We start from the raw sequence: 26,552 nt of genomic DNA, 5'->3' as shown, positions 1-26,552 counted from the left end.
GAGAGGATGGTGGGTACAGAGACTGTCTGCAATGCCTGGTCTGCAGTAGGATCTCTCTTCCGACAAGAGCAGGGTGAAACAAGCATCACTAGCTGGTGGGAGTTCGTGTTGCTGGCCCTTAGGGAATGTGCACCTGCAGCACTTTGCCTGGGGTGCCTTAGCTATCCACTGCTGGCATAATTAAAGGAGGTAAAACACTAAAAAATGTGCTGCCGGCATTATGGCCATACCTGGGAACTCACACATTACTAGAACTTCATTAAAACCTATGTTTGGTGTTTTCTTCCCGATGTCTTCTTGTTCCCACTGAAGAGGATTTCCCCCACTCAGAACTACTGATCAGCTTTCAGCATGTGCTGTAGCAATGGTTTATGGATAGTCACAGTTTTGTTTGTTAGGTCACCTAAGCACCTTTTTGTTTCAGAAGAAGGTTGAGCTTACTCAGCTGAAAAGCTTTCTGTGGGAATGTCTTTTTTGCACATTTGTCTCTTTGTACTGGATTGTATTCGCATCATCTTAAGCTAAATTCCAACAAGTCACTCCAGTTAAAAAAAAAAGAGTTTCCTCACAAGGCAGTTTTACCAAAACTAAAGGAAGTTGGTCCATTTCCTTGGGGTTTTTATTCAAGACCTTAGAAATTCTCTATCAAATCTTAGTGCCAGTCAAGACAATGGTAACATTTCCATTAAAATCAGCATGGTGAGAATTTAATTCTTTGTCAAAGTTCCAATGCGTCCTAAGTCAAAAGGAAAAAAAATCCTAACTATTTTCAGGGATAAAAAATAGAAAATGGCAAATCAACTGAACAAACATTGATCCATCCATCCAGGCATTCCTTTTCTGAAACCATTCAGCCATGAAAGAAGGATTCAGGATGTCTTCTAACTGCAGAACCAGAGGTGTAATGTCATCATCTTACATTCTTAATCAATTTATATTAAAGTATATTTAAAAGCCATTTTTAATTTTTCTTGCTTAGTTAGGAATGTGTTTCTGATTCTGCTGTTTCTCTAACATGTGCAGATCACGAGCAGCTGCCTGTTCAATAAAACCTTCAGGGAATTTGAGAAAAAAAAATTTAGAGTACTTACATTCATTTAGGGTCCTTTTCCACTGACTTGATGTTACATATTTACTTTTAAGATTTTTAGAGTTGTCTTTGCCTTCTGTCTTCTGCCTTATGGGATAACAAAAAAACCATTGTTCAGCTCTGCCAAAGTGATTCTTTGTGCTGAGAGGTGAATAAATAACGGGGCAGGGAACATTTTACTACAGCAGGTTGCTTAGAGCTCCATCCAGTATGGTCTTGAACACTTCCAGGGGTGGGGCATCAACAACTTCTCTGGACAACCTGAGTGCCTCACAACCCTCACAGAAAATAATTTCTTCCTAATTTCTAATCTAAATCAACCCTCCTATGGTTTAAGGCCATCAAGCTGACATCACGTTGATCAGGAATTTACCTGTCAGCACAATAAGCTATTAATCACACCCCTGATCCAAAGGCCTTGTGTGCCACAGAGTCTTGGATTGTCTCCAGCAGTGGCCGCAAGTGCACGGTGAGGTCAGAGGAAAAAAGTGTATGTGCTAGTTCCTCCTCCATATTGAAGATACCAGGGCTGCACACAGTATTCATTTTGTGGGCAAATAACCTTGCATATTTATGCAAGGTTATAATTGTATTTTCCATTTTGTTGCCCATTACTCTACTAACAGTTCCTAGCATTTGATATGTCTGTCTCTTTTTTTTTCTTTCTATTTTTTTTTTTTTTAAACCATGTCTGAGAAGTTTAACTGCAAGTCTTCATTCTAATCTCAAAGTCTTACTTTGAATGGTAACGGCCAACAAAATGGTTGGCTCCTTACCTTAGCAATGGGCCACACAGTTGCACTGAAAATGACTGAAGGCAACATAATGAATAAAACAATTGTACAGAAGAATGCTTCCGCTCACAAGAAAATGAGGCTGAGTCAGAAGTGAAGAGAAGGAATGGGTGAAGTATAGTTCAAAATCTATTGCTAGAAAGTATCTGTCATTTCTAATACATGGCAAGTGGTATACAATTTTAAATGTGACTGAGAAATGATCTTAGCAAGATAAAAATATGTCATAAAATATACTTTCTCAAATGAGAAACTTCTTTGGCCTGGTGCTGCTTTGATTATTTCTGTCTTACACGTTTTCCAGAATCATCAAATTCTTTACAACAAAGGAACCCCTCATAACCTGGATCTTTACAGTGATGCTTGCTGGTATTATCTTGAAAAGTTTAATTTGCTTCTAGCAGAAGTCAGACCCTTTTCTCCGAAAGACACAAAATGAGAAGGTAGTCACAATTAACTCCTTCACTGTCTCCTGTTTCCTCATAGGTCATAGATGTGTCTAAGCCATGAAGGGGAGTGATGGCATAAGACAAATGGCTTAAGTTCACATTTCAAACTTGTTTCTTTCTTCCCTGATAGACTGTTTTATTGCAGAGGTGCTCATCAACACTAATTGAAAAAGAAAATCAATAATCTGTCATCAAAGATGCAAAGCTGAAGGATATCAACTCAGTTGTGAAATCTTTTCATTACTTCATATTTCTTCAGTGCCATGTATGCACTAAAACTGTGACATGCTGGACTTGTCTAACAGTAGAGACTGAAGATACTACATAAACAGATATACAAAGACACTTGATTCCATAGTAAGAATTCTTTTTATAAATAATCTTTGAATCTTTTTCTATTTTCTTTTAGTATGACAGTAAGAGTACGAAGTCCTGAAGCTCAGTCTTGTAGAGACAAACCTACTTTAAAGCTCTGTCTCAGAGAAAGAAAGCCTCTGAAGCCTATTTTACTTTAGAATGTGGTTGAAAATTTGGTTTCCTTGATAAGTACTTTGGGATACATGTTCATCTAGCTATGTGGAGAATTAGCAGTGCAAGTCCCATTAGTGCTAAAGCTACTACTAATTACCTGCACATCATACTGAATATTTACATTTTTGTTTAGTATTTAGATGAGCCATGATAATATGGCTTTCTCCCTGCTGCAGTTTTCTGTAATACTAGGAGGGAAAACATAAACATGTAATAAAGACCATTTTTAGTTAAATAACTTCAGTTCTATTTAAAAGATGGTGTAATTACAGTTTGAATTAAACACTAAATTGTGATTAAAATGGCTTTTTTTCTTATCTGGGAAATAGTAGATTGGATTGAAGTTCTGTGGGCATTGTGAATGTAAATTATTTCTTTGTGTGCAAAAGCTCTGAATTTCAGAGAAGCTTAAGAGGGGCATTAGCTTAACACTGGGGTGGTACAGAGAGTGGGTTATATTATCAGTTTTATGTTTGATGGCAAATACTGTCCACAGGATGGACTTCAATGATTTATGAATTATTGTCTTCTACATCAGCTGCAGGCAAGTAAAACACCGGGAAAACAAAAGAACTGTAATTATTGTGTGACTGTGTTGGTAATATTGCACATTGATTGCACAGTTTGAGGAACATGATTGGATCTTATTTTCAGTCTATCTGACTGCTTCCTGCTGAGGGTCATGTCTGAGCTGGACAGCAGTCCCAAAGTGAACAGCATGGAGGTGATCAACACAAAATAGTTTTTATGAGCCCCAATCTTCAAAACAAACCAAGACTACACTTCTATCCAACCAAGTGCTAGTTATCTTTCTTTTGCAGGTAGTTTCTTGGGTTTCTTAGTTGGTCCCCTCAATTGTAATTCTTAATGTGACTCTGATTATCTTAGGATTTTATTGTGAGTTTTATTGCTCCACTGCTATACATATTACTGACTTGTCCAGTCTCTTGCTATGTCTACAATAGAACTATGGCTCCACAGAAATAGTTGTCACCATTTTCCCAAGCAATACACCAAAAATTTGGAGGGAGAGAGGATCCAGTACCTCAGGAGATCGTCATTATTATTTTTCTTGATTTCTCTTCTGAAAAATAATCAGGTTCTCTTTACTAGTCCCCTTCACTCCTCTGCATCAGGCCTTGGAAGCAAATGGGGAATCTGTCAACACATTCACTTTTAGTACTGGGAAATTTAGAGGTAAGGCCAGGACAAACTTGATGTGGAGGGTGTCTAGGTATGGGGGCTGCAAGAAGCAGGCCAGAAGTGATGCAGTTCTTGGATGAGAGCAGAAGATGCCTGATCTGCATGGCAAAAGGACTGCAGTGAAGGTGGGAATGAGTTCAGACTCAATTTGTTTGTCTGGGAAATCTAGAAGACATATGGGAGGAAAGTAGTTCAAGAACCAAGCTAGAGTGAGCATTGAAATTTTGCACTGGTGCCTTTTTAACCTAATGCTGTGTGGATTAAATTTCTGGTTTGGAGTTCTGACTCAGGGCTTTGTCAAACTAGAGTCTAGCTCTCCTAAAGATGATTCTTAGCTCTTTAGTGAATCAGATGAAAGTTTGCCGGAAATTTGAAAGTGCCTTGTGATTCTCAGGACTGTTTCAGAGCTGATCACTTAAGAAATTTCCTGGGTCTTAGTTGAACCTTCAGTCTTAGTGTTCAGGTTAAGGGACTCACAGCAGAACTTGATGTTCAGAAGCAATAAACAAGATTCCTGTAGACTGCTTTAGGCTCCAATGACTCAGTAAGATTTATGTTAACACATACATTTCTGCCATTTCAAGAGTACCTTCAAAATATATTTCAGGAGAACAAGTTTGTCTTTCATGAACTCCCTCACTATAGCCCTCTGTCCTCTATGACTTTCTTTCTGGGATTGCAAGCATGGAGCATGAAAAGCTGTCCCACCAGCTGATGCCCTTCATGCTCTCTACCAGTGGTGGCTCCTAGGAAAAAGTCTGTGTGCAGATACAAGTGGAGGAGCAGTGAAGCAACTTGTGTTTCCTGTGGAAGTCTGTGTTTTCACAGGTAGTTCTGCAAAGAAGGAACATAAGTGGGATGGTAGTTTGGCTCTGCATCCTTTGGATAAGGAAGGAGGTTTTCAGGGAGCAGTAGGATGAGCTTGCTGATTGGAATGCTGGGATCTGCCATCTTCCAGCCCACACCCTACATGTGTTTCTTGTTATTAATAGCCTTGTTCTTTACATTGCCACCCTCAGAGTACTCTGCCACTAGTCTTTTCTCTCTGTCCTTCTTGTTCCTTCTCCAGCTCTGTTACCCTATGGATGACTCATCCCAAAAGCTTTTCCTTCTTTTCCGCTGTCCCAATGCCCCGGGTCTATACTGCACTACAGCAGACCTGGAAGCACTACAGCAGTGCTAAAAGCATTCATAACAATACATAACAAGGACAGTACTGTAAGGACAGGAAGAGGTGTCAAGGATACACTTTCACCACCACTCTTAGCAGGGTGGAGTCTTCAGTAGTTTTGTTCTATCCACTCATTGCTGAAGGAACTTCCATTCAAAAGGCAAGGTGCAAGACACAGTAACATTTCAGATAAAAATGGTATGAAAAGTTAAAATTTTATTGTGAAATGGTAGATTGATGTAATTGTAGAAATGTCTTTATTTTCTCCTTTGTTCTATTCTTTTGTGAGTTTCTTTTGTTAAAAAACAAACTGGAAACAAAAGAAATTCAAACTATATAAAACTGTTTGACAAATTAACAATATATAATTTCGTTAGTATGCGGCATGAAGAATGCAGATGTTATGCTTTAAAACTCATATTTTTCAATTTAAATTTCCCACATAATGGTCACATTTTATCACAGCAAGTGGAAACCTTTCAATTAATTTCAGTCACTTGTATTTGACGCATTTAAGAAGCAAAAATATCCTATTTCAGTGTTGACATATTTGAACTCAAGCAAAATCTCTTATCATGATTATACAGCATAGATGTGTACTTTAGAATTTAGGTTGTTTTTTTTTTTTTTTTTTTTTTTTTTTTTTTCTGCTTTACACTGCAGGTGGGCTCTGTAGTTTTTGTAGTGTTTCTTCCCTAGATTGATGTCCAGTCTCTCAGCAACCCTTCAATAGACATTTTCTGCTAAGGCAGAGTGTTATTTGTCACTAAGTGCATGTGGATACAAACTGAATCATCAAATCAGGACCTAAAAAACAAGAGAAAGAGAGAGAAAAAATAAAGGTGGTTACTCTGTACAAGAAAATTAACACTGGGACCTTTACAAAATGGGGAAATGGTAATTCCTAGAAGATGAGTTGGATATTCATGGACACAAGCAGATTAGCTGCTGTTACAGATAGTGCCAAATGGAAAGCTTTTGTAGTTTTTCACTGCTGCTACTTCATTTAATCATTTGCAGCAATGAGGAGTGACAATAAAGGCACATACAGGAAAATCAATGTGATAATGTGTATATATGTATTGCACGGCATCCGTGAATACACCAGAGGTTATCCACCATCTACTGCTACACCTCTGTCTTATGAGAGAAAATGGAAGCAGACTCTGAATAAAAAGAACAGTGGGAATCAATCAATTTCCTGCCAATGTGCAGACATCTCTATTGAGATGCTCTCAGTCTTTAGCAAAATTACAACATGTTGTCCAAGATCTGTGTTTGGCAGAGATGGCTGATGAACCCTCAGGTAGTGTGCTGATTTTTTTATATAAAATTTTTTTTTTTTTTTCTCTGACATAGGCATTGTTGCTATGGTCTGTGACCCAGCTCCATCTTAGCTACACTGAAGGTTTTGAGAGACTGGGCAGTTGGAAACATTGACTGAAAGGTGACTAGAAAGAAGGGGAATTTTATCACCTAATACTGAAATTGCCTTGACATGCCTTGTGTGTAGAATTCTTACTGCAGATTTCCGGGCTGCAAACCTAAATAGCACAGGCTCAAACATTCAGCTCAGAGGGGGAGTTTTGATGATAAACTGAATGTGCAAGGTGGGAGAGAAATATAGAGACAAAAGATGATCAGCCAGATAAAAGCAAGAGGCTGAGGCCAATGGGAGTACCAAGGGAAAGAAGAAAAGAGTGAAACCAGATTTCTGGATATAAATCTGGTTGTATTGTAATCCCCATCATCCCAAGCTATAAGGTAACACACTTGGAGCATTTTTTGGGTTAAAAAATGCTCCGATTTTCAAAAAAAAAGAGATTTTTGAGAGAAGCAGGTGTTTAGAAAAGAGAGGCCAAGTGAGGGGTGCAGCAGGGATGTGTGTGGCCCTGGTGCAGCAGGACAGGTGTGGGACCTCAGGGCTGTGCCACCTGAATTCTAGCAGCAGAGCAGGGTTCACCTTCAGCCTTTGCTTCGATGAAGGCATTGGTTGGTATGGCTTTCACTTTTCCCTGTTTGTCCTGAAACGTGGAAAGGATTTTCTTCTTTAAAACCTCTACTTTCCCATTGTATTTCATTGAGCCCACCCAGTGGGGCCTGAGGGACCAATCATAGCGTAAGATTTGTTTGCCTAGAAAACCTGGCTAGAAGGGGCACTAAATAATATTATAGATGTCCATGGCACAGGTGGCTGAAGTAGAACAATTTGAAGAGAAAAATACGTTCTTGGGCTTAAACAAGATGGATTCCTGTGGTGAAAAGCATATTTTCATGTAATTGTGGACTATGTCACAATGCTTATACAGGAATGGGGAGAAAAAAGTTTCTTCAGGCACAGAAGATTCTTCTTCACTCTTATTTCCTAACTTCTAAATGCTTGACTACAGCTACATAACTTTTTTAACAATTTTTTTCTGAGTGTGTGAAATACGTGTATAGAGTACAGCAACTGTTCAAGTGTGAATTTATTTTTAAATAGAATTGACTCCTTGTATTAGTATAGGTGCTGTGGAAGTAGAAACATTTCTATATTATCACCATCTATCTTTTGAAAAGAGATATATATTTTTACCTTGGCAATTCTGGTAGGAAGGTGGAGGCAGTTTTACAATAATCTGAATATATTTAATGTGTGCAGTTCATTTTTGTACCTAATGAATAACTGTGTGCCTGAGTGGGTGGATAGAAAATAAGAAGTTTTGGATTAGATAGAGAAGGTGAAACATGTTACGTTTATGCACGTAACGTAGATATTTCAGTACATTTGATAAAGTCACCGTTAAATACCATTTTTAATGCATGTGATGGCAATCAGTTTCCTTTGAAAACTGTGATTCCAGGGGAGGGGGAGGGGGAAGAAATGTCTGTACCTTTCCGAAATGAATACAAGTGTTTCATTTAATTAAAGCAGAAATCACATAATTTTGCAGTGAGATTTCTCCTATGGCCCCTGCGGTGCTGCGGGAAGCGATGGAACAGAAGCTGGCGCAGGCTGCAAGGGCTGCCAGCAGAGTGGGCGCTCGCTGCCAGGGCAGTGTGCAGCTTCTCCTGCACCCACTGGGGTCCTGCACCTTTGCTCTGCAGCTGCCCCGTGCAGCTACAAAGGACAGGCTACCAAACGCTTTGCTCACCCACACTTGGTGATTAACAGTGAAATGATGGCTAGGAATGCTGAGGCACATTAAGAAGCGCGTTATCAAGAGAGTGCTGTGGAAATGGTCCAACAGTCTGCACCAGGGAGGCTCAGGCACAGAACAGAAGAAGACCTGCAGAGATGTCTGAGGTTGCACATAGGAGTCTTCTGCCATTCCCGTGCAAAAGGATGGACAGACCAAAAGCACCCGTCAGTCCTGCCAGCTGGGAGGTCTCCGCTCGGTACAGGCAGCTGCTGTCCCTGTTGCCCAACTAACCAACAACTACAACTAAGCAGCTAACCAGCTGCAGTTTGGGGAACAGGATGCTCACTAGCTACTCAAAAGTCATCTTTTGGGAGGACTACAGAGCTTTACTTCCTTCAAGTAGCCCCACTCATGACCTGGTCTGATGAAATTCTCTGTGTTCTTTAGAGCTTCCTTGGTACAACCAGCAGAAATGGCTCCTTTATCTGTAAGGGACATTATGTGTTGGTATAGAAAAAGTAAGCATCCCTTGGGAATTACCTGTGCTGGCTGCTGTTCCATTATTTCCTCTAGCCCTTCCTTCGGCAACAAAAAGGGGTCCTTCATTTGTCAGGAGCATTTTAGGTTGATATAGATTATCTGGAAGAAAAAGAAACATCACATACAACAATCAGGGTGGCATTGATTAAGTTGTGCTTTTTTTTTTCTTTCTCCCACCTGTGTGATTTCGATACAAAATATGAAACATGATTCCAGTAAACCACTTCTGAAAGACCCTGTGACCTCAGAGTTTACCGTTTTTCTGTGTGCTGTGCCTTTTAGAGCAATTTCATCCAGCCTTTGTATCAGCTTCCACTGAATGTCTTAGAAATGTTAAAATAATTTAATTCAGCATTATTTGATTGCTGCATATCAATACAGAAAACAGCGCATTGCAACATTCTCATCCTTTGTGCAAAAAAAAGCAGCATTATTAATGAGAAAGGAAAAAAGGAAGTATGACAATAAATTCAAGAGGCTGTTCATTTAAACAGCTTCTAAATTAAACATTTGCACTTTGTGAATAAATCTACATCCTGATGCCTGATATCTGGAGCAAATCTTGACACACCTTGGCTATCTCCATGTTTGGGAGATAGATCCAGTTTTATGGGTAAATCTGCCACCTTCCACATGTTTGGCTCTCAGTAATCTCTTCTAAACACAATTACATCATAAATTCTGTGCTTAGTAGTTCATGTTTCAGGAATGAATGGATCCTGGGAAGGAGACACATTAGAGGGAAAACAGATATGCTATTTCTTGGCTTCCAGGTCCCAGTGAGCTATTAATTACAAAGCAACCTCAAGAAAGAATGCCGATATCCATGTATCCCTTACCAAAATAAACTTTCTTCAGAATACACATACACCATTAAAATTCAGAAATCATTTCAACATATTGAAATATTAATTTGAAATGCATTGCCCTAGGATAGTATAACAGAGGGTGAGGCATGGGAATGGGAGAAGAAGTACCAGGGGGAAGAGTGCATGACAGAGATGGATTGCTCCACTGAAGACTTGCCCATTTTCCTGGTGTTTTGGAAGACACTCTCTCCCATGGAATAGATGCCTTGGCCACAGCAAGGGCTGCTGCCAAGCTCAATATACCCATAATCTATGCAAAACAGCTAAATCCCAGCCTCAGAGGGTACCAGCAACTTTTAACCAGAGCTAGATTTAGTGTTTTCTAGTCTTCAGATCATTTCCCTTTTATCTCAGACAAGGCTGTGGTCAAGCCATTGTGTGGAAAACATTACTTTAGTTTTAGGGAAGGACTGGTAAACTGATGTTTGTAGAGGAATGATTCTTCTAAATTTTGAGATGTGCATGTGAGAAGGAGAAAGAAGCTCTTTAGGTCATCCTTGCTTCCCCTGACTGGTAACCAACTACCACCACTTTGAAACCTGGTGGTTAGTTTGTTTAGGTTTTCAAAGTTGCCTCTGGAAAAAAGAAAATAGAGACAGAAATTTGATTTTAAAATTACATATCCCCAGTATCGATGGTATTTAGGGTGCCCGTCACTGAAAATGTGGCACTTGAAATAAATTGCAAGTGTGATGCATATCAGGGTAAACCTCAGAATTTTCCCAGATATTCTGAAAAGTCTGGAAAAAGAGATGGGTGCCTGGGGCCTTGCTTAGGCATCTGTTTGCCATATGTTTTCACTAAGGAAATGAAATAAAATGTCAGAAAATCTGCAAGAGGTAAAATGTAGGAGGCAACAAACTAAAAATAGCAAGGCTTACATGGAGACTGGACAGCTGGGTCTGCATGGGCTCGAAATGGAGTACAGCTAATGCAGTTTCTACCAAGTGCTTCTGAAGCACAGTGGTGCTAGTCCTCACAGAAGCCGTAGCTGATCCATGGATCTCCCCCAGTCCCTGAACAGGGAGGAAGACTAGATTGATTGCCACAGTTGGAAGCAGGATAGATTAGAACAGCAAGTTAAAAAGTTACACGTGTCTGAGGTGCAGGTGTCAGACATGAAGGGAAACTTGTCATGACATGGGGTGCAGGGTATGGTGACATCACCCCAGGGGAGAGAAATGTCAGTGTGTACTAACTGGTACAGACCACTAGCAGTGAAATAAAGCAAAATGTTGAGGGCTCAGCTAGATGGGAAACCACTGGAAAGACAAAGTAGCACAGGGAAAAATTGCTGAAGAGAACCTTATGGGAATAAAAGAGGAGAAAACTACTTGGAGCAACAAGTGGGAAACAGCACAGAAATCAGAACATAAATATGTACAGTAAGGTGCACAACTGTATACAAAAGATGTACACAAAGCCCATTAAACCTATTAAGAGCTATTATACCTGTGTCCTCCAGAAAACAGACAATCCATAATATTTTATTGCTATTGTGGCTATCAATGTTATTCCTCAACTCTAGATTTGGAGCTGGTGAAAGTGGAATACTTCTGTCAAAACTAACAGAGACAGCAGCTTGCACTAGCAGGAGAATTGGGTCTTGTCTGTTTGCATGGAACCTTTGTCAAGGTGGTCTGTGATGAGATTGCTGTGCTGTTTCCTAAAAACAGAGTAACTGGCTGTGTCAGTGATGCAGTGTCAGCGTGGATGTTACTAGGACTGGACCATTTAGCCTTTTTGTTGTTATTCACAAATCATTCACTAACTGATCTTCATTCCTCAGGATAGATTCATTTTTCAAAGACTTCACCTGAAGATTTAGAAGGAAAATATTGTCAGTGCTTGTGAGTTGTTAACTGTGACTACTTGCTGCTTGTGATGCATAATTTGTCACTTCAATTGCATTGCAGTTTTTATGCTCCATGATGGGACACATGAATTATTATGCAAATTTAATCAGTGGAAACTGTAGCAATGATAAAATAATTCACTAATACACAGATAGGAACCAATTCCTGAGTTACAGCCTTTTAGTTCCATATAATGTGATGTTTAAAATCCTTGGATAAATGATGTAAAGTACAGGCACATGAATATACTGTATGAGCACAGTTGTCATTGTCAACCAGAGCAATAGCTGTGAAAAATAAAGTTGTGGAAGATAAAACAAAGAAGGTTTGTTTTAAAAGACCTGCATTCCATGTAATCATATTGATTATTGTTAAATACACCTGAAGTGTTCAATTCTATGTTGTGGACTTCTAAATGAAACTTCTCATTATGTGTCCAGGTTCAGCATCTGAATAACACATCTGTATTTTCCTGTATTATCTCTCTGCTATTTTAAAATATTTGGAATACACTGGCAATTCAGAGGCCTTTCCTGTTTTCCATGCTCTGTTTCCCTCTAAGCTGCTTGATTTGTACGTCTGTAATTGCAGCTGACTCTTCATCATATTTTTATTTATTCTAGATGCCAGGTTTTCTGGACCATCTACAGTGTTTTATTGGGCAGATTTATCCTCCTGCTTCCTTCTGAAATGAGAAGAGAAATAGTGATGAACACATCTGTCTTTTCTGAGCCTGTGTTCAAAATTGTAATACCTGTTTCTAGCAATGGGCCAATATTTGGTGCAGAAATTTTTTACTCTGTTTCTTGCATGCTCCTTCTAACTATGTTGCCCATTGATCTTTTCTGATATATCTGTTTTTAGCAGGGTACATTTTTAAAAATTTGCAGTTTACTGCTATTATCCTCTTTCTACATTCTCTATAATTTTATTGCTAATGTTTGACTAGAACTTCTGCATCTTCTATATTTCACAATTTTTTCCTCCCCAGCATGAATTCCTTTTTACTTGCAAATTTGCGTCTTTTTTTTTTTAATACTCAGTAGAATGTTCTTGAACATTTTCCAGTTCCTATTAATATTTCCCACATTAAATTGATGTTGCTAGCATGTTAAAGCAACAGGGTTTCTTAAGCTTGGACAAATTGTCCCTTTCTGTTTCTGAGTGGTGTCTCATTCAAAGTGCATGAAGCAGATGAGAGAGGGTTGTGATTACAGGTAGACAAATAGGCAGGTCTTTACCATCTTAAAGTGTCTGTATTGGCTGCAAAATGCCTGTGAAGGCAATGGTCCAGTGGGATGCAGGTAAAATACAGAACATCACTGGTATAGGTATGTAGTTTATAAAGAAATAAATATATGTATGTAGCTTATACATAAATATGTCTATATTGAGGGTACATGCTCAAAATTTTTTAGTGATAGGGGCTCACAAAAACAAAAGTCTAAACTCTTGTTTAGACCAGTGCTTGATGAGTAAGTACACTGCTAGGTTTTCAGTGACCCTAAAGTCATGATCAGCCTGCACAGCCCATCTGTGGTTTGTCCTGGCCACTGTCAGGATGCTGGGCTAGATGGACCATCCATTGGAACTATCACAACTCCTTATGTAGTCTTAATCCATAAAATTAAAATCTTCTGCTATTGTGGACCATCTGCAACTTTCTGACAATATATGGGTTTTGATTTAAACTTTTTTTCTCCCTCTTCCCTCCCTACTGAATTACTATCTTTTAAATAGTAACAGTCACCCATATAATAGTCAGTATTGAAAACAAACCTGTTATATGATATTTTATTTTTTTACAACCTAGTCTGACTGTAATAAATATACAGTAATAGTATCATCCTTTTCTTTATATGTTATCACATGCAGGTTTTTGTGACTGGTTTGGGCTCCACTGACTTGATCATGACAGCTCTTCACAATACAGATTTGAATCTCAGATTTGAGATTCAAATCAGAAGTCCACTTCCAAACAGTTCCTCTGGTCTAGAAATGTGTAGGTTTAAAACCAATATGGAGCCAATATAGACTCTTATTTTAAGGCAGACTGTTAGAAATGCGCTCCATTGCAGCTTCATGTCTCTCTCTCTCTCTCTCTAAGTGCAGAAAACACAGTAATTTTGGGAGGATTTACTTTTTAGGCCATCGTAACATGCCTTCTAGCCCTGCAAACCTGATGGGTTTTGCAGTCCTGGCTGAGTCTGATCGAAGCTGACATCTGTGGGCTTCTGTGAGGGATGTGGGAAGAATGTACTAAATATGTCAAGTTAGAGTGTCCCCAAGCAATTTGACGATTGTTAGTCCGAAAGCACCACTTTAGAAAAGTATGCTGACTCATGGCATGAGAGAGGAAGGATTTCTTTTTTAAAGCAATGGGCTAGTATGGTAGGGTCTGGATTAAGTTCTTAACTTTCCCAAAGTCGCCACATGACAGAGCCAATCTCTAAATGCCTCTGTCCTTAAAAGTTATCTCCATACAGAAACCATAATATTTTTTTCCTCTGTCTCTTTTCATTTATTGTAAATGTCTTTGGACCTGGAGGTGTCTGTGATGTCCTCCAATAATGTAAGCGAAGAGAACTTGGCACAATGGGCCCCTTATTTCAACCGGGAGTTCTGCGGGCTACTCCTGTGCAAATGATATATGGCAGGAATATTCCAAAAAGTACCCATGGCTATTCTTAGTTCTGTTTGATGCTATGGGTATGCAGCAGATCTAAAAATTCAGCCAAAGTATCCTGACAGCAAATGTGTAAAGAAGTGTCTATTAATACTATTGCAGACCTGTAAAGAAAGAACAGCAATCACAGAACCACAAAATGTCATGGAATTGGATTGGACCTTTAAAGATCATCCAGTCCAACATCCCTGTAATGGGCAGGAGCACCTTCCACTAGACCAAGTTGCTCAAAGTCACATCCAGCCTGGCCTTGAACACTTTGAGGGATGGGAAGTGGTCTTTCTTCTAAGACTTCTTTCTACATTGAAAGCCTGCACTCAGGTTTCTGTGGAGCCTTCTCTTCTCCAGGCTGAACAATTCCAGCTCTCTCAGCCCCTCTTCGCAGGAGAGGTGCTCCATCCCTTTGATAATTTTCAAGGTTCTCCTCTAAATCCTCTCCTACAGGTCCATGTCCTTCTTGCACCAGGGACCAGATAATAACCCAGAGGAGCACAGACAAGGCTCCAACCTGGGAAAACCAGGTTAGCTCTAAACCAGATGAGTTTCTTGCTGTTTTTTCTCATGTTCACATGATCCCTGCTCCAGCCCAAGGAAGGGAAGGCTCTGCAGAGGGAAGAAGTGAGCGTGGTGTGTTGGTGTCCCTGCTGCTGACATTTGTTCTGCTGTGTGCAGGTCACGTCTGCCAAGCTACAGCCTAAATGATGCAGTAGCCCAGACAGAACCAGGCCTTTCCTTGAGCTGCAAGAGTAATGCAGTATGGAAAAGTAGAGAATGCCAACACCAAATAGTATTTTCCACCATATTTATTAGATTTAGGGGATTTTTCCTACCCCTAAGAGTCCAGTTGCATGATTCTGAAGCCTTTTAGTGTTGTGTTAACAACTCCACCTCATGGGAAGAAAGGCTGATTTGGAGGCCTGGAGTAAAACAAGGTTTTTTTAAAAAGTCTCATGTTTCATAAGAGAATTTGTAGATTTCAGTTCAGTTAATGACACATATTTTTTATTTATATACTATCTATATTAGTCTATATTTTTAGTTTCTCATGTTCAGCCATCCTTGTTAACTTACCTTGAAAAGTCTTTCACTGAAAGCTATAACTTAAGTCCAAAGTGGGTGTAATTCTGCAGCTGAATGTGTGATAGATCCTGATTCTCTTTCCAAAAGACTGAAATGTGCCAGCTTGCCCAGTGGATGGAAATACTTTCCACTGTGCTTCCCTCAAGAGATTAGTTTAAAACAGAGCGTCATTGCTTGTGTAAAATTTGAACCCAGAGCCCTCCAGCTTTGGCATTTTATTTTCATGATTTAAATTTGTTCCCCAACTCCTTAATTTCAAAGGGGCAGCAGTCTACCAGAGTTTCCTTTAGCAATCAGACAAAAAGCAGATGTTCATGCTGAATATTGCACAGCTCTGTACAGCAGGCAGGAAACTTCATGTAATAAAATTATTCAGTGTGGAAATTCTTGACTGTGGCCCAGTTCACAAAGCTTGCAAAAAGTCCTGTCATGAGTTTGGCCATGCCTTTTGAAATTAATGATAGGGTGAACAAATTTAAGTTATGAAAATAAGATCCCAAAGGCTGAAGGGCTCTGGGTTCAAATTTCTCAAAAGCATTAGGACTAGGTTTTAAAACTGATCTTTGCAGTGAACTGCAGCAGGAGGCATTGTCAAAAACTGGGCAAACTGGCACAGTCCAGTCTTTCCTCAAAAAACAGGGAGGCAAACATAAATTTCTGAGGCAACAGGCTTTTTTCAGTTAGAGGCTTTCTTTAGATGTTAATGTCAGCTTTCTCAGTGTCTGTGAAAATACAGAGCTCCTTCCAATGGTTCTCTTTTGACTTGAATGTCCAATCTAATTTTTTTGGGGGTGTTTTTTGTTTTTGTTTATTTCAATAAGATATCCTTATAAAGAATAGTAACTCTCCCCTGGTTTCAACTATAATCTCCTAAAAAGATTCAGTTATTTATCATCAAGACCAACTCTCACTTCCTTCGTACCTTATGAGACATTTTTCCAGAACTTAAAGGTTTTTTACCACCCCATCACATAGGGGAAGAAGATGGTTATCAGACTCAGAATTTATTTTTCAAGTACCTATTTTCCATTAATAATGTACAAAATCCTTTCTGTGTTAAAAACAAATGATATTATTTCATCTGTAACAAAGACGATTCAGGTGGCTCCATTACTTTTCTCTTTATATCTAGTAATTTGTAGTGTCTTGGAGTATAAATATACTCTAACCAATTTGATTTATCATATTCCTTTCCAAATTCACTTTTCTCTCCTTCGTTTTGTTTGGATGTCTTTTTTATTGGGAAGACAGTTTGACAACCAGCTGGGACTTGTCCTCAAGTTAGCTGCAGAATGAGAATCTTTCAGTTTGAATGGTAGACACTTCTTTTTCTTACCCTGAGCATGCACAATGAAATAAAACCTCCCCTCTTGCTGGTGATGCCATCACAAATTTACCTTCTTCTTTTGTTAACAACTGAATACATTTTGCTTTTTGAGAGGCTTCAAAAGTTCACTAACAACACAGGGCTTAATAAGACTTTTGAGATAGGACTTTTGGGTGCTAACTCAATTGGATGACCATAATACATGATTAGTCACAAAGCCATAGAATGGTTGGGGTTGGAAGGGACCTTAAAGATGATCCAGTTCAAAACTCCCTGCAATGAGCAGAGACACCTTCCACTAGAACAAAGTGCTGAAAGCCCCATCCAACCTGGCCTTGAACAGCTCCAGGGATGGGGCATCCACAGCTTCTCTGGGCAGCCTGTTCTCGTGTCACACAAACTTCAGAATAAGGAATTTCTTCCTAATGTCTAATATAAATTTATCCTCTACCAGTTTAATGCTATTGTTCCTTGTCCTATCACTACACTTCCAGATAAGGAGTCCCCCCTGCTCTTTTCTCTAGGCCTTCCTAGAGTACTGGAAGGCCACAACAAAGTCTCCTGAGGTCTTCTCTCTTCCGTGTGAACAACTCCAATTCTCTCAGCCAGTACTCATGAGGAGCTGTTCCAGCCCCCAGTCATCTTTCTGGGCCTCTTCTGGCTCTTCACTTGAGCAAGGCCATGTCCTTCTTATACTGGGGGCTCTAACCTGAACACAATATTCCAGGTGGGGTCTCACTAGATGGGAGTGGAAGATCACCTCTCTTAACCCGCTGGCCATTCTTCTTTTGATGCATCCCAGAGTACAGTCTGGGATGTCTTTCTGGGCTGTGCGCACACACTGCAGGCTCATATTCAGTCCTGCTGAATAGCCAGTCCTGCTGGGTCCTTCTCCACAGGGCTGCTCTCAGTTGGCTGATCACCCAGCCTGTATCCATGTTTGGGATTGACCCAGGCACAAGAGTTTGCACTTGGCCTTGTTAAACTTCACGAGGCTCATATGGGTGCAGCTCTTTGCATTATTGCATAGTATATTAAGTGTCCATAAATGCTTTTGATATGCTTGAATTAAAATATTTAATATTATTTTTTGGAACAGAAAGGCTTGAGCAAGATTTAGCATCTACCTTTAAAAGTAGCTTGGAAGGTACAGCTAAGCCTCCATATCTTTCCTTACTACTTTTGCACATGCTGGTGTAGAAGCCAGCTGGTTGTACTGAAACTCAGACTAATTTGAAGTGGAAGAAATGGAGCTTAACACAAATGCAGGTAGGACTACAGTTGCTTCTTAACTGAGTGTGTGAGAACATGTAAGTAAAGTGGCTGCAAATCAGAGGAGGTATTAATTGAATCCTGAGGTCATGCAGGAAAAAAGCTGTACACAGACTGAAGAAGTCAATCGTTAAAGCAAGGTATAATGAGAAATGGATAAAAGAGGCAAAATTATATGGGACCGCACTGAAAACATTCCAAGTTGCCAACCCTAATTAGTGTTTGTGAAATCCCTGACTGTTGCCATGGCAATAAATGTGATACTACAAATGCAGCATTCTGACTTCTTCACAGGATCAAGCAAAGTTGGAAAGGAGCAAATCCCCATGTAAACATCAATATCGTCAATTAATTAGGAAACACAGCAAGATAAATAATTAGAACCCATGAAACGTAAATTAATTTTTGTTTTCTCCCTGCTATATTTGAAAGTTTCCCCAGTATCAAGCATTTCTGTAATTCACTTTCATTCTACACTAATGTTTTATCATAGACTACTGTGGAAGTTGTCATGAAGAGAGTTGTTTAATACATTATTTAGCAAGTTAAAGACTTTGGCTTATTTGAGCTATTTCATGTACTTAGAACTATTTCTTTCTTTAAAGATCACTTAGCAAGTTTATTTATTTATTTATTTGTTTGTTTCTTTGAGACAAAATTCCACCTAAATAAGCCCCAAGTTTTCTGTTCCTTTTAGGAAAACTGATAAACAATCTAAAATGGAGCCGATAATCCTGAGTTCCAGCAAGTAGCGTATACAGGACCACTGGGGGATCAGGTCCAGACAATATGGGTTTATGAAAGGCATGTCCTGCTTGACCATCCTGATCTTCTGTGACAAGGTGACTCAGTGGATTAAAGAAATGTTGTCTACCTAAACTTCAGTTAGGCCTTTGATACAATTTCCCACAACATTCTCATGGAGAAACTGGCTTCCCATGTCTTGGATGGGTGTATTCTTTGCTGGATAAAAAGCTGTCTGTACGGCCAGGCCCAGAGAGGAGTGGTGAATAACATCCAGCTGATGGCTGCTCACAAGTTGTGCTCCCCAGGGCTTGCTGTTGGGGCCAGTTCTGTTTAATATCTTTATCAATGACCTGGATGAGATCAAGTGCACCCTCAGTAAGTTTGCAGATTCTCACCAAGCTGGGTGGGAATATCAATCTACTGGGTGGGAATATTGATCTACAGAAAGGCTCTGCAGAAGAATCTGGACAGGCTGGATTGATGGGCTGAGACAATTGTCTGAGCTTCAACAAGTGCCAGGTCCTGCCCTTGGGTCACAACAACCCCAGGCAGTGCTGGAGGCTGGGGGCAGAGTGGCTGGAAAGCTGCTGGTGGAAAAGGACCTGGGAGTGCTGATTGACAGTGACTGAGCCATCATGTGCCCAGGTGGCCAAGGAGGCCAATGGCTTCCTGGCCTGTGCCAGGAATATGAGGCCAGCAGGAGCAGGGCAGGGATCATCCCTGCGTACTTGGCACTGATAAGGCTGCACCTCAAATCCCAAGTTCATTTTTGAGTTTCTCAGAACAAGAATGACATTGAAGTGCTGGAGTGAGTCCAGAGGAGGGCAATGGAGCTGGTGAAGGGTCTGGAGGGGAAGTGCTTCGAGCAGTGGCTGAGGGAGCTGGGATTTTTGGGGGAGAAAAGGAGGCTCAGGGGTGACCTTATCGCTCGCTACAACTTCCTGAAAGGAGGGCGTAGCCAGGGCAGGGATCAATCTCTTTTCCCAGATAACAAGTGACAGGACAAGAGGAAATGGCCTCAGGTTGTGCTAGGGAAGGTATAGATGGGATATTAGGAAAAATTTATTCACTGAAAGGATTGTCAAGCACTCGAATGTGCTGTCCAGAGAAGTGATGGAGTCACTGTCTCTGGGGTATTTAAAAGGCAGATGTGGCACTTGGGAACATGGCTTTTTCGTGGACTTGGCAGTGCTAGATTAACTGTTGGACTCAATGAACTTTTACAACCTAAATATTTCAATGATTCTATGAAAATATTAAACAATGTGAAAAAAAAATGCCTTTTTTCACCATGGTCTTGTCTTTGGGATGACTTCAGAACCTTGTACTACTTGAGTAGTTTCACTATACATAGATAACCATATACAGAACATCATTTGTATCTGTGCCGTGGTTTAACCCCAGCAGGCAACTCAGCCCCACATAGCCTGTCCAGATCCCCACTCACTCCCCACTGGTGGGCTGGGAGTCAGAATCAGAAGAGTAAAAGGGAGAAAACTCTTGGGTTGAGATAAAGACAGGTTAATAGAGAAAGCAAAAGCTGCACATGCAAGCAAAGCAAAACAAGGAATTAATTCATCCCTTCCCATGGGCACACAGGTGTTCAGCCATCCCGAGGACAGCAGGCCTCTATCATGCTTGGGACTTGGGAAGGCCACTCTGAATGTCCCCACCTGCCCTCTTCTTTCCCCAGTTTTTATTGCTGAGCACGATGCGTATGGTATGGAAAACCCTTTGGGTCAGCTGGAGACTGTCTTGGCTGTGTCCCCTCCCAACTTCTTGTGTACCCCCAGCTTTTATTGCTGGCAGGGTGGGGAGCAAAAAAGAGCCTTGGCTCTGTGTAAGCTCTGCTCAGTAGTAATGAAAACATCCCTTTGTTACCAACACTGCTTCCAGCACAAATCCAAAGCACAGCCCCACACCAGCTACTGCGACAAAAATTAACTCTATCCCAACCAAAATCAGTATAAGGTAGAATCCCATGCTTCTTTATAAAGAAAATCCTTGGTTTTGTGGGGTAAGGTCAGAATCTTTATCTCATTTGACTTTCACAGCCATATAACAATTTCAGGTGTTTAAACTCCTTCTGTAATCAAATGCAGCCAGAACATTCCATAGTATGAATATGAACATAAAGGTGACTAATGCTAAAAAAGAAAACAGAATAAAATTTGCTGTGTTTCCATTTGGTAAACAGGTTTCTTTTACTTTTATTTCACAAATCACCGCATTGGTAATACAAATGCAGGTCTGGAATACAATTCTCAAATATGTCCTCTGCTGCTATGAATTTGATTAACTGGTACCCCATTTATTCAATTACTACATCAATGGTTTGGCATTTTTGAAAGTTAATCCTTTTTGTCCATTAGTAATTATTGTTTAATCCATGTCTTGTAATATTCCTAATGGTTGGCATCATTAATTTAAAAAAGGACAGGTAAGTATTTCTTTTCTAAATACTATCTAGTTTAGTTGACAAAACATGTGATTGACCATGATTTTGAATAGTCTCATGGATGACTTCATAAGCAGGGTAAGAAAGGTCAGTTTGAATACCTGGGTTATTTGAATTTGTCAATGCTTTTATCATGGTTTTATAACTTGATACAGTGGCAGCATAATGGAAAGAAAAGGCAAACAAAGTAGGAGCATTCACTGGACACTAGCTCAGCAAACAGAAGGTTTTACTCACAACTCTAAGACTGAGATGCTATAAGCCCTTGGGTTGGCATACTCCTATTTCTTTTTATTTTATCTGTTTGGACTGGAGCTTCTCCTGGGTGGGAACTGGAGGTGCTAATTACAGTAGGTAGCAAAATGGGGTCCCGATCTCTGTTGCGGCCTCTAGGTGTTGCTATAATACAAATAATTAATCAAAAGACATGTTTCAGTGTCCACAGAGGGTGTTGCCAATTTTTCCCAGAACCATGCTTAATTTTATACAATTAAACCCCTCTCTCTCCTTCCTCTCTACAGCATAACTGAAATTTTAGCTGTGGATATTGGGCAAATGAACCTGAATGTGAAAAGTAAAAGTAGGAAAGCTGTAGAAAGAGATTTGACTCACCTCTAGTCAAAGTTCCTCATTTTTGGGTGCTTTTGTGATAGTCTCTTGTCCAAGGGTGGTGGCCACTAGAGGAACCTGCTATTATATTCCTGACTCAGCCCAAACTACCACTGCCAAAGTCAACCATTGGGCATCACATCCCTTAGCAAGGCCTCTGCTGCTGTTGTGCTTTAGGGGTATAAGCACACAAGGCACACATAAAGACACAAGTGCAGGTTAGATCAGCACATAGACCTGTTCTCATGTCTAAGGGCACGAGGCCCTAAAATAATTACAAACTGAGATACTTGTAAGTTTAGTAAGGATAAACTTTGTCTCGTAGGGTCAAAGTTCAGACCCTGGTGTGGCTTGATCTCAAGATCTGCATATTTTGCTCAAGAGGGAGCTAATATGCAAAACTCATTGTCATTATCATTAGCAATCTGAAGATTCATAGTTAAAATTTTAAAAATACGGCATAGAAAAAAACAAAACAAAACAAAACAAAAAACCCCGAAAATAATTGGGAAGCGTTAGCACAACCTTTTGTTTTGTCACATTTCCAAGGAAGGGCTGCCAATCCTGCAGCCCAGCACAGCACATCATTTGATGTGACCTCCAGCCGAGCAGCTCCTGCAGAACAGCGCTCGCAGAGGTGTGCCGGAGCCATCAGTACTCACAGCAATGCCCAGAATAGTGGCAGATGCCTCTCAAAACTGCATTTGTTGGAAATGCATTTGTAGCCAAACAGTTTTGTCTGGCAGGGGATAAGCAATCCCTCCTGCAAGGCAATGGCACAGTAAGGAAAGGAGGTGGATGGGCACTGGAAGAAAATGATGCAGGTGCTCCTGCTGGAGCGATGCCTTAGCAGGATTTACTGATGCAAAGGGGCTGAATACAGGATGGGAGCTCTGTTCTCTCTCTGGCCAGACATAGGTGCTATGAGCCCTGCTCCCTTCTCTGCAGTCTCATCAGCTCTGGATGAACAGCTATAATCCGTTTTTGTCATGGAGGAGAAATACAGTGAGGGGTGAATAGTCTCTCTGCTCTGGTCTATATGTGGTTCAACCTCTGGCAGAACCATGGTCCAGCTCTCAATATCTAATTGAGATTGCATAACCAGATACTGCAGGCATGTATTTATATAAAAGCTATTTTAATCAAAAGACTAGCCATTAAATTGCCAGTGTTCTTAAGCATGCTTCACCAATTTTTCCACTTTTAAGACTCAAGTAGACAATTTTTTAAATGTTTTATAAATGATAAAAAATTCACATCAGATTTTAACAGAATTAAGCATACTTATTCAACACACATAGGGCCTCTGAAAAAAATGTTATTCAATTTAATAATTTTAATTTACATTGTATATGTACATGAGCATTTCTTTCAACCCACAGGTTAACACCACAAAAAAAGAAAAAAAAAAAAAAAAGAAAAAAAAAAGAAATAATTGTGGTTAGCTGAGTGAAGAAACTCTTGAGACACTGTTGTCTGAAATAAAAGCAAGGCACTCTCCCTTAACACCTGATATATTCCTGAATTCTGCCTAGACAAAGGCATGTTCACACTGAGAGAGCTCTAAGAATAGTAGTAGATTTATTCTGCATTAACTCTTTCTTTTACCACTGTGACAGGTCACCGGTTGTACTCTAGGATGAATCAGTGTATTGAAGTTGACATGAAGGACAATTCCACAGATGATGGGATTTGGGAGAGTATCACAGCTAAGACTATCTATGGAAGACTGGAGGACACAGACTACGTGAAATCTCACATGGGGCTCTCAACCTGCTTCCTCCCACTCACATTCTACTTAATAAATAAACCTTGCTCAACAAAAAAGCAATTTTACTGTACTATGCTGATTTGCTTAGAAATCCTTGATAAGGGCACGATCGCAAAAAGCTCCTGCAAGCCCTTGTCTGGCTGGTGCTCAGCACCTGGCAGGATTTGTCCTTAGATAAAAGTAAATTCTCAAGGGACCTTGTGTCTTACACAAGGAGACAAAAGCAAACATTGTTTTTTTGGATTTTATGTCTGTATGTTTTTGTATGCGCACATGTGTGTGAGTGTGTATATATATATATATATATATATGTATATATATATATTTAGTATATACAAAAGCAAATTCAGTCAAAATATATTTGTCTTGCTGGTCAGGCTTGTTACAGCAACCTACAAGAAACATTAGCTTCTCTGATATTTAATTATGCTATTATGTTTGCACATAAGCTTAAAAGTCAATACAAAAAGCAATACTTCTCCAAATATTATCTGCAGGTAAACCAGAAATATTAACTATAGTGATTAGAAGTCTGTTTCCCTATTGACACTACTATAAATCTTGATATAAGAATAATTTTTTCATAAAAGCACATCCAAACATAGTAAGTGATAAAATACCAGATTACTTTTTGAAAACCATACAGTGACTCGATATCTGGGTTATCCTTTGCAGCAATTAGGCAATTCATTTGGCATCTGTTTGATTGTATAATTTAATTTCCATATAAACAGCATAGTTTAAAAAAAGACAAAAGCTAGAATGTTTAAAGCTAACAAAAGATACAGTGACATCAGGTTGACATTCAAAAGTTTCTTTAGCAAAATGACCAACAAAATTTTGACTTAATACAGTGCATATAAAGTTTTTTAGAACTGAACTTTTTAAATATTATTTGAATTTAGCAAAACATGAGCAAGATTTTAATATCAAAGTGCTAAACAGTACTGCCTTAGAAGTCACTGCAAATAAACTGTAAAATAACTCTGCTTGTGATTTGACAGATATTTTATATACAAATGGTTAATAAAAAGACACGCGCACACACACACGCACACAAATATAGGTATATACATATATATACATACACATTATATATATGTATATAGTTTTCCAACTGGTGTATCTGAGTCAGTGTGAACACCCCATTTAGTTATCATGTGTAACAGGGTTCCCATGAGCTGGCAGTCATTGCAATAAATACAGGCAAAGCCATTACAATATACCATGCATACAAACATTTATACAAATAAAGACACTATGCAACAAATTATCTCATATTAATATGGCATCAACAGTATAAACATACAAAAAGGAGTACGAACACGGAATGTTTAAACGCAGCCCACTATATCCTTCCTAGCACTTACATTCATACTATTTTACAAGACTTGCTTGTTCTTGAAAACCATCTTCCGTCTGTTTACTAACGAGTCGCTTGTGTTAGAAGTCTAGAACTGAACTATCCCTGATACTGACCCTGTATGCTCCAATCACTACTTACTCGGGTTTCCTTAGCTAAGGAACAACTGAGCCACAATTGCTCCCGTGTCTTCCACATACATTTGTCAATAAGTCACGCTACATGGAATCAAGTTTGGAAAACTCTGTCAGGTAAGTTAGTGCATGTAATTTTCTCCCTTGATTTCTTCTGTTTGTTTTCCTAATAAAATAAATTAGTTAATAAACAAGACTTAGTAAGACAGCACTTTAAAAAATTGCACTTGAACATGGGAGCTAACAGCCATTGTCATTTTGCTATATTTGATTTGTATGAAATGTTTAATTGAATGTACTTTGCTAAAAAAGTGAATTTTTGTTTAGATTGTGCTGATGTATGTGCCCTTGATGCAGGAAGTATGCTAAAGGTATCCTCACAAAACACATACTACCCTGGCAAACAACAATTTGCTGCTCTTTCAAACACAGCTTCTACAATTTTACTCCTCATAGACCATGAGGTGTTAAACAACAGATTTAAAACAGTCATGTTAACCTTTTACTGCTGCTGGGATAGCATTGTCCAAAAGTGCCATATTAGCCATTTAAAAAACCCAAATCACACGAAATAAAACAAAGAACACAACCCCAAACCAGTAAGCCAGTAAGTTTCAGGCCTCAGGTTGTAAGGACAAAGCGCCAGAAAAGACCTCATGTTAGACTCGGAGCGGCTTTTCTGTTAAGTGAGGGCTGAAATGTTAGCTGTAAGTCACGATCCGTTTGCCTGCTCTGGCGGGCGTTTGCCTCTCAGGAGGGTGGTTTGACTCAGAAGGGTAAGGTGTCCAGAAACAGCCTGTCGATGATGGAAGGGGCTGGCACCAAATCTTCCAGTTTCAGGTAAAAGATGCGCTGCAGTCCCAGTGTGCAGAGAGAACGCAAGTCAGCCAGAACACCCAGTACCTTCGGCTCTGCAGACTCGAGTGGTTGTCCTTTGTTTTGGCAACTGAAAGTTAAGTGATCTTTCAAACTGCTTGTGATCTTGTTGCATAGCTCTTCCACTTTCTTTGGTTCTTTTAATCCATGTCGTTCTGCAAAGCCAGAGGGAAAAAACACATCAGCATCCCTATCACAAATGGAGAGAATGCGTTTTCTTAGGTGCAACCCAGGTGCATACTCTGGAACTCAGAGCAAAAAGTGCTCTGAGAGTGTAGATTTCTCAGAACAGCTGGGGTTACATAGAGTCAGTTAACCTTTTTGCCACACAAAATGAGAGAGGGCAAGTGCCCTTTTCTCTTTATCTACTAAAACAGGCGACAGAGATGCTCAGTTATGATTGAAATACTTGTACAAGGAATCCAAGCATCCAGAGTATCTGACATAATTTTCATGATATGAGGCAGAATTAATTGGGTGATTTTGCAGCAAAACCATCACAGGAGGTGTTTTGGAGATTTCCGTGCTTCCCCACCAGTTGTGAATGCTCAATAACTATGGCAACCATTATTTATTCAGTGAATTCAAGTGGCGATCAATATCC

The 26,552-nt window shown here is 39.7% G+C and overlaps 1 protein-coding gene across 5 annotated transcripts in view; it reads right to left on the bottom strand.

Moving 5' to 3' along the window:
• Positions 1–23,120: 23,120 nt before the first annotated feature.
• NR4A3 (nuclear receptor subfamily 4 group A member 3) overlaps positions 23,121–26,552 on the bottom strand; it is a 29,268-nt gene continuing 25,836 nt past the window's right edge. For all 5 annotated transcript variants that reach the window (XM_041476499.1, XM_041476496.1, XM_041476495.1 and 2 more), the window contains one exon: positions 23,121–26,103. In XM_041476499.1, coding sequence (XP_041332433.1) covers positions 25,841–26,103 — 263 coding nt within the window. In that variant the 3' untranslated portion in view covers positions 23,121–25,840. The remainder of the gene's footprint in view (positions 26,104–26,552) is intronic.

Source organism: Pyrgilauda ruficollis, unplaced genomic scaffold (genome assembly GCF_017590135.1).
Source record: "Pyrgilauda ruficollis isolate IOZ18807 unplaced genomic scaffold, ASM1759013v1 scaffold39, whole genome shotgun sequence".
Lineage (NCBI taxonomy): Eukaryota > Metazoa > Chordata > Aves > Passeriformes > Passeridae > Pyrgilauda > Pyrgilauda ruficollis.
The sequence above is the reverse complement of the archived record's forward strand: the minus strand, read 5'-3'. Positions and strand labels throughout refer to the sequence as shown.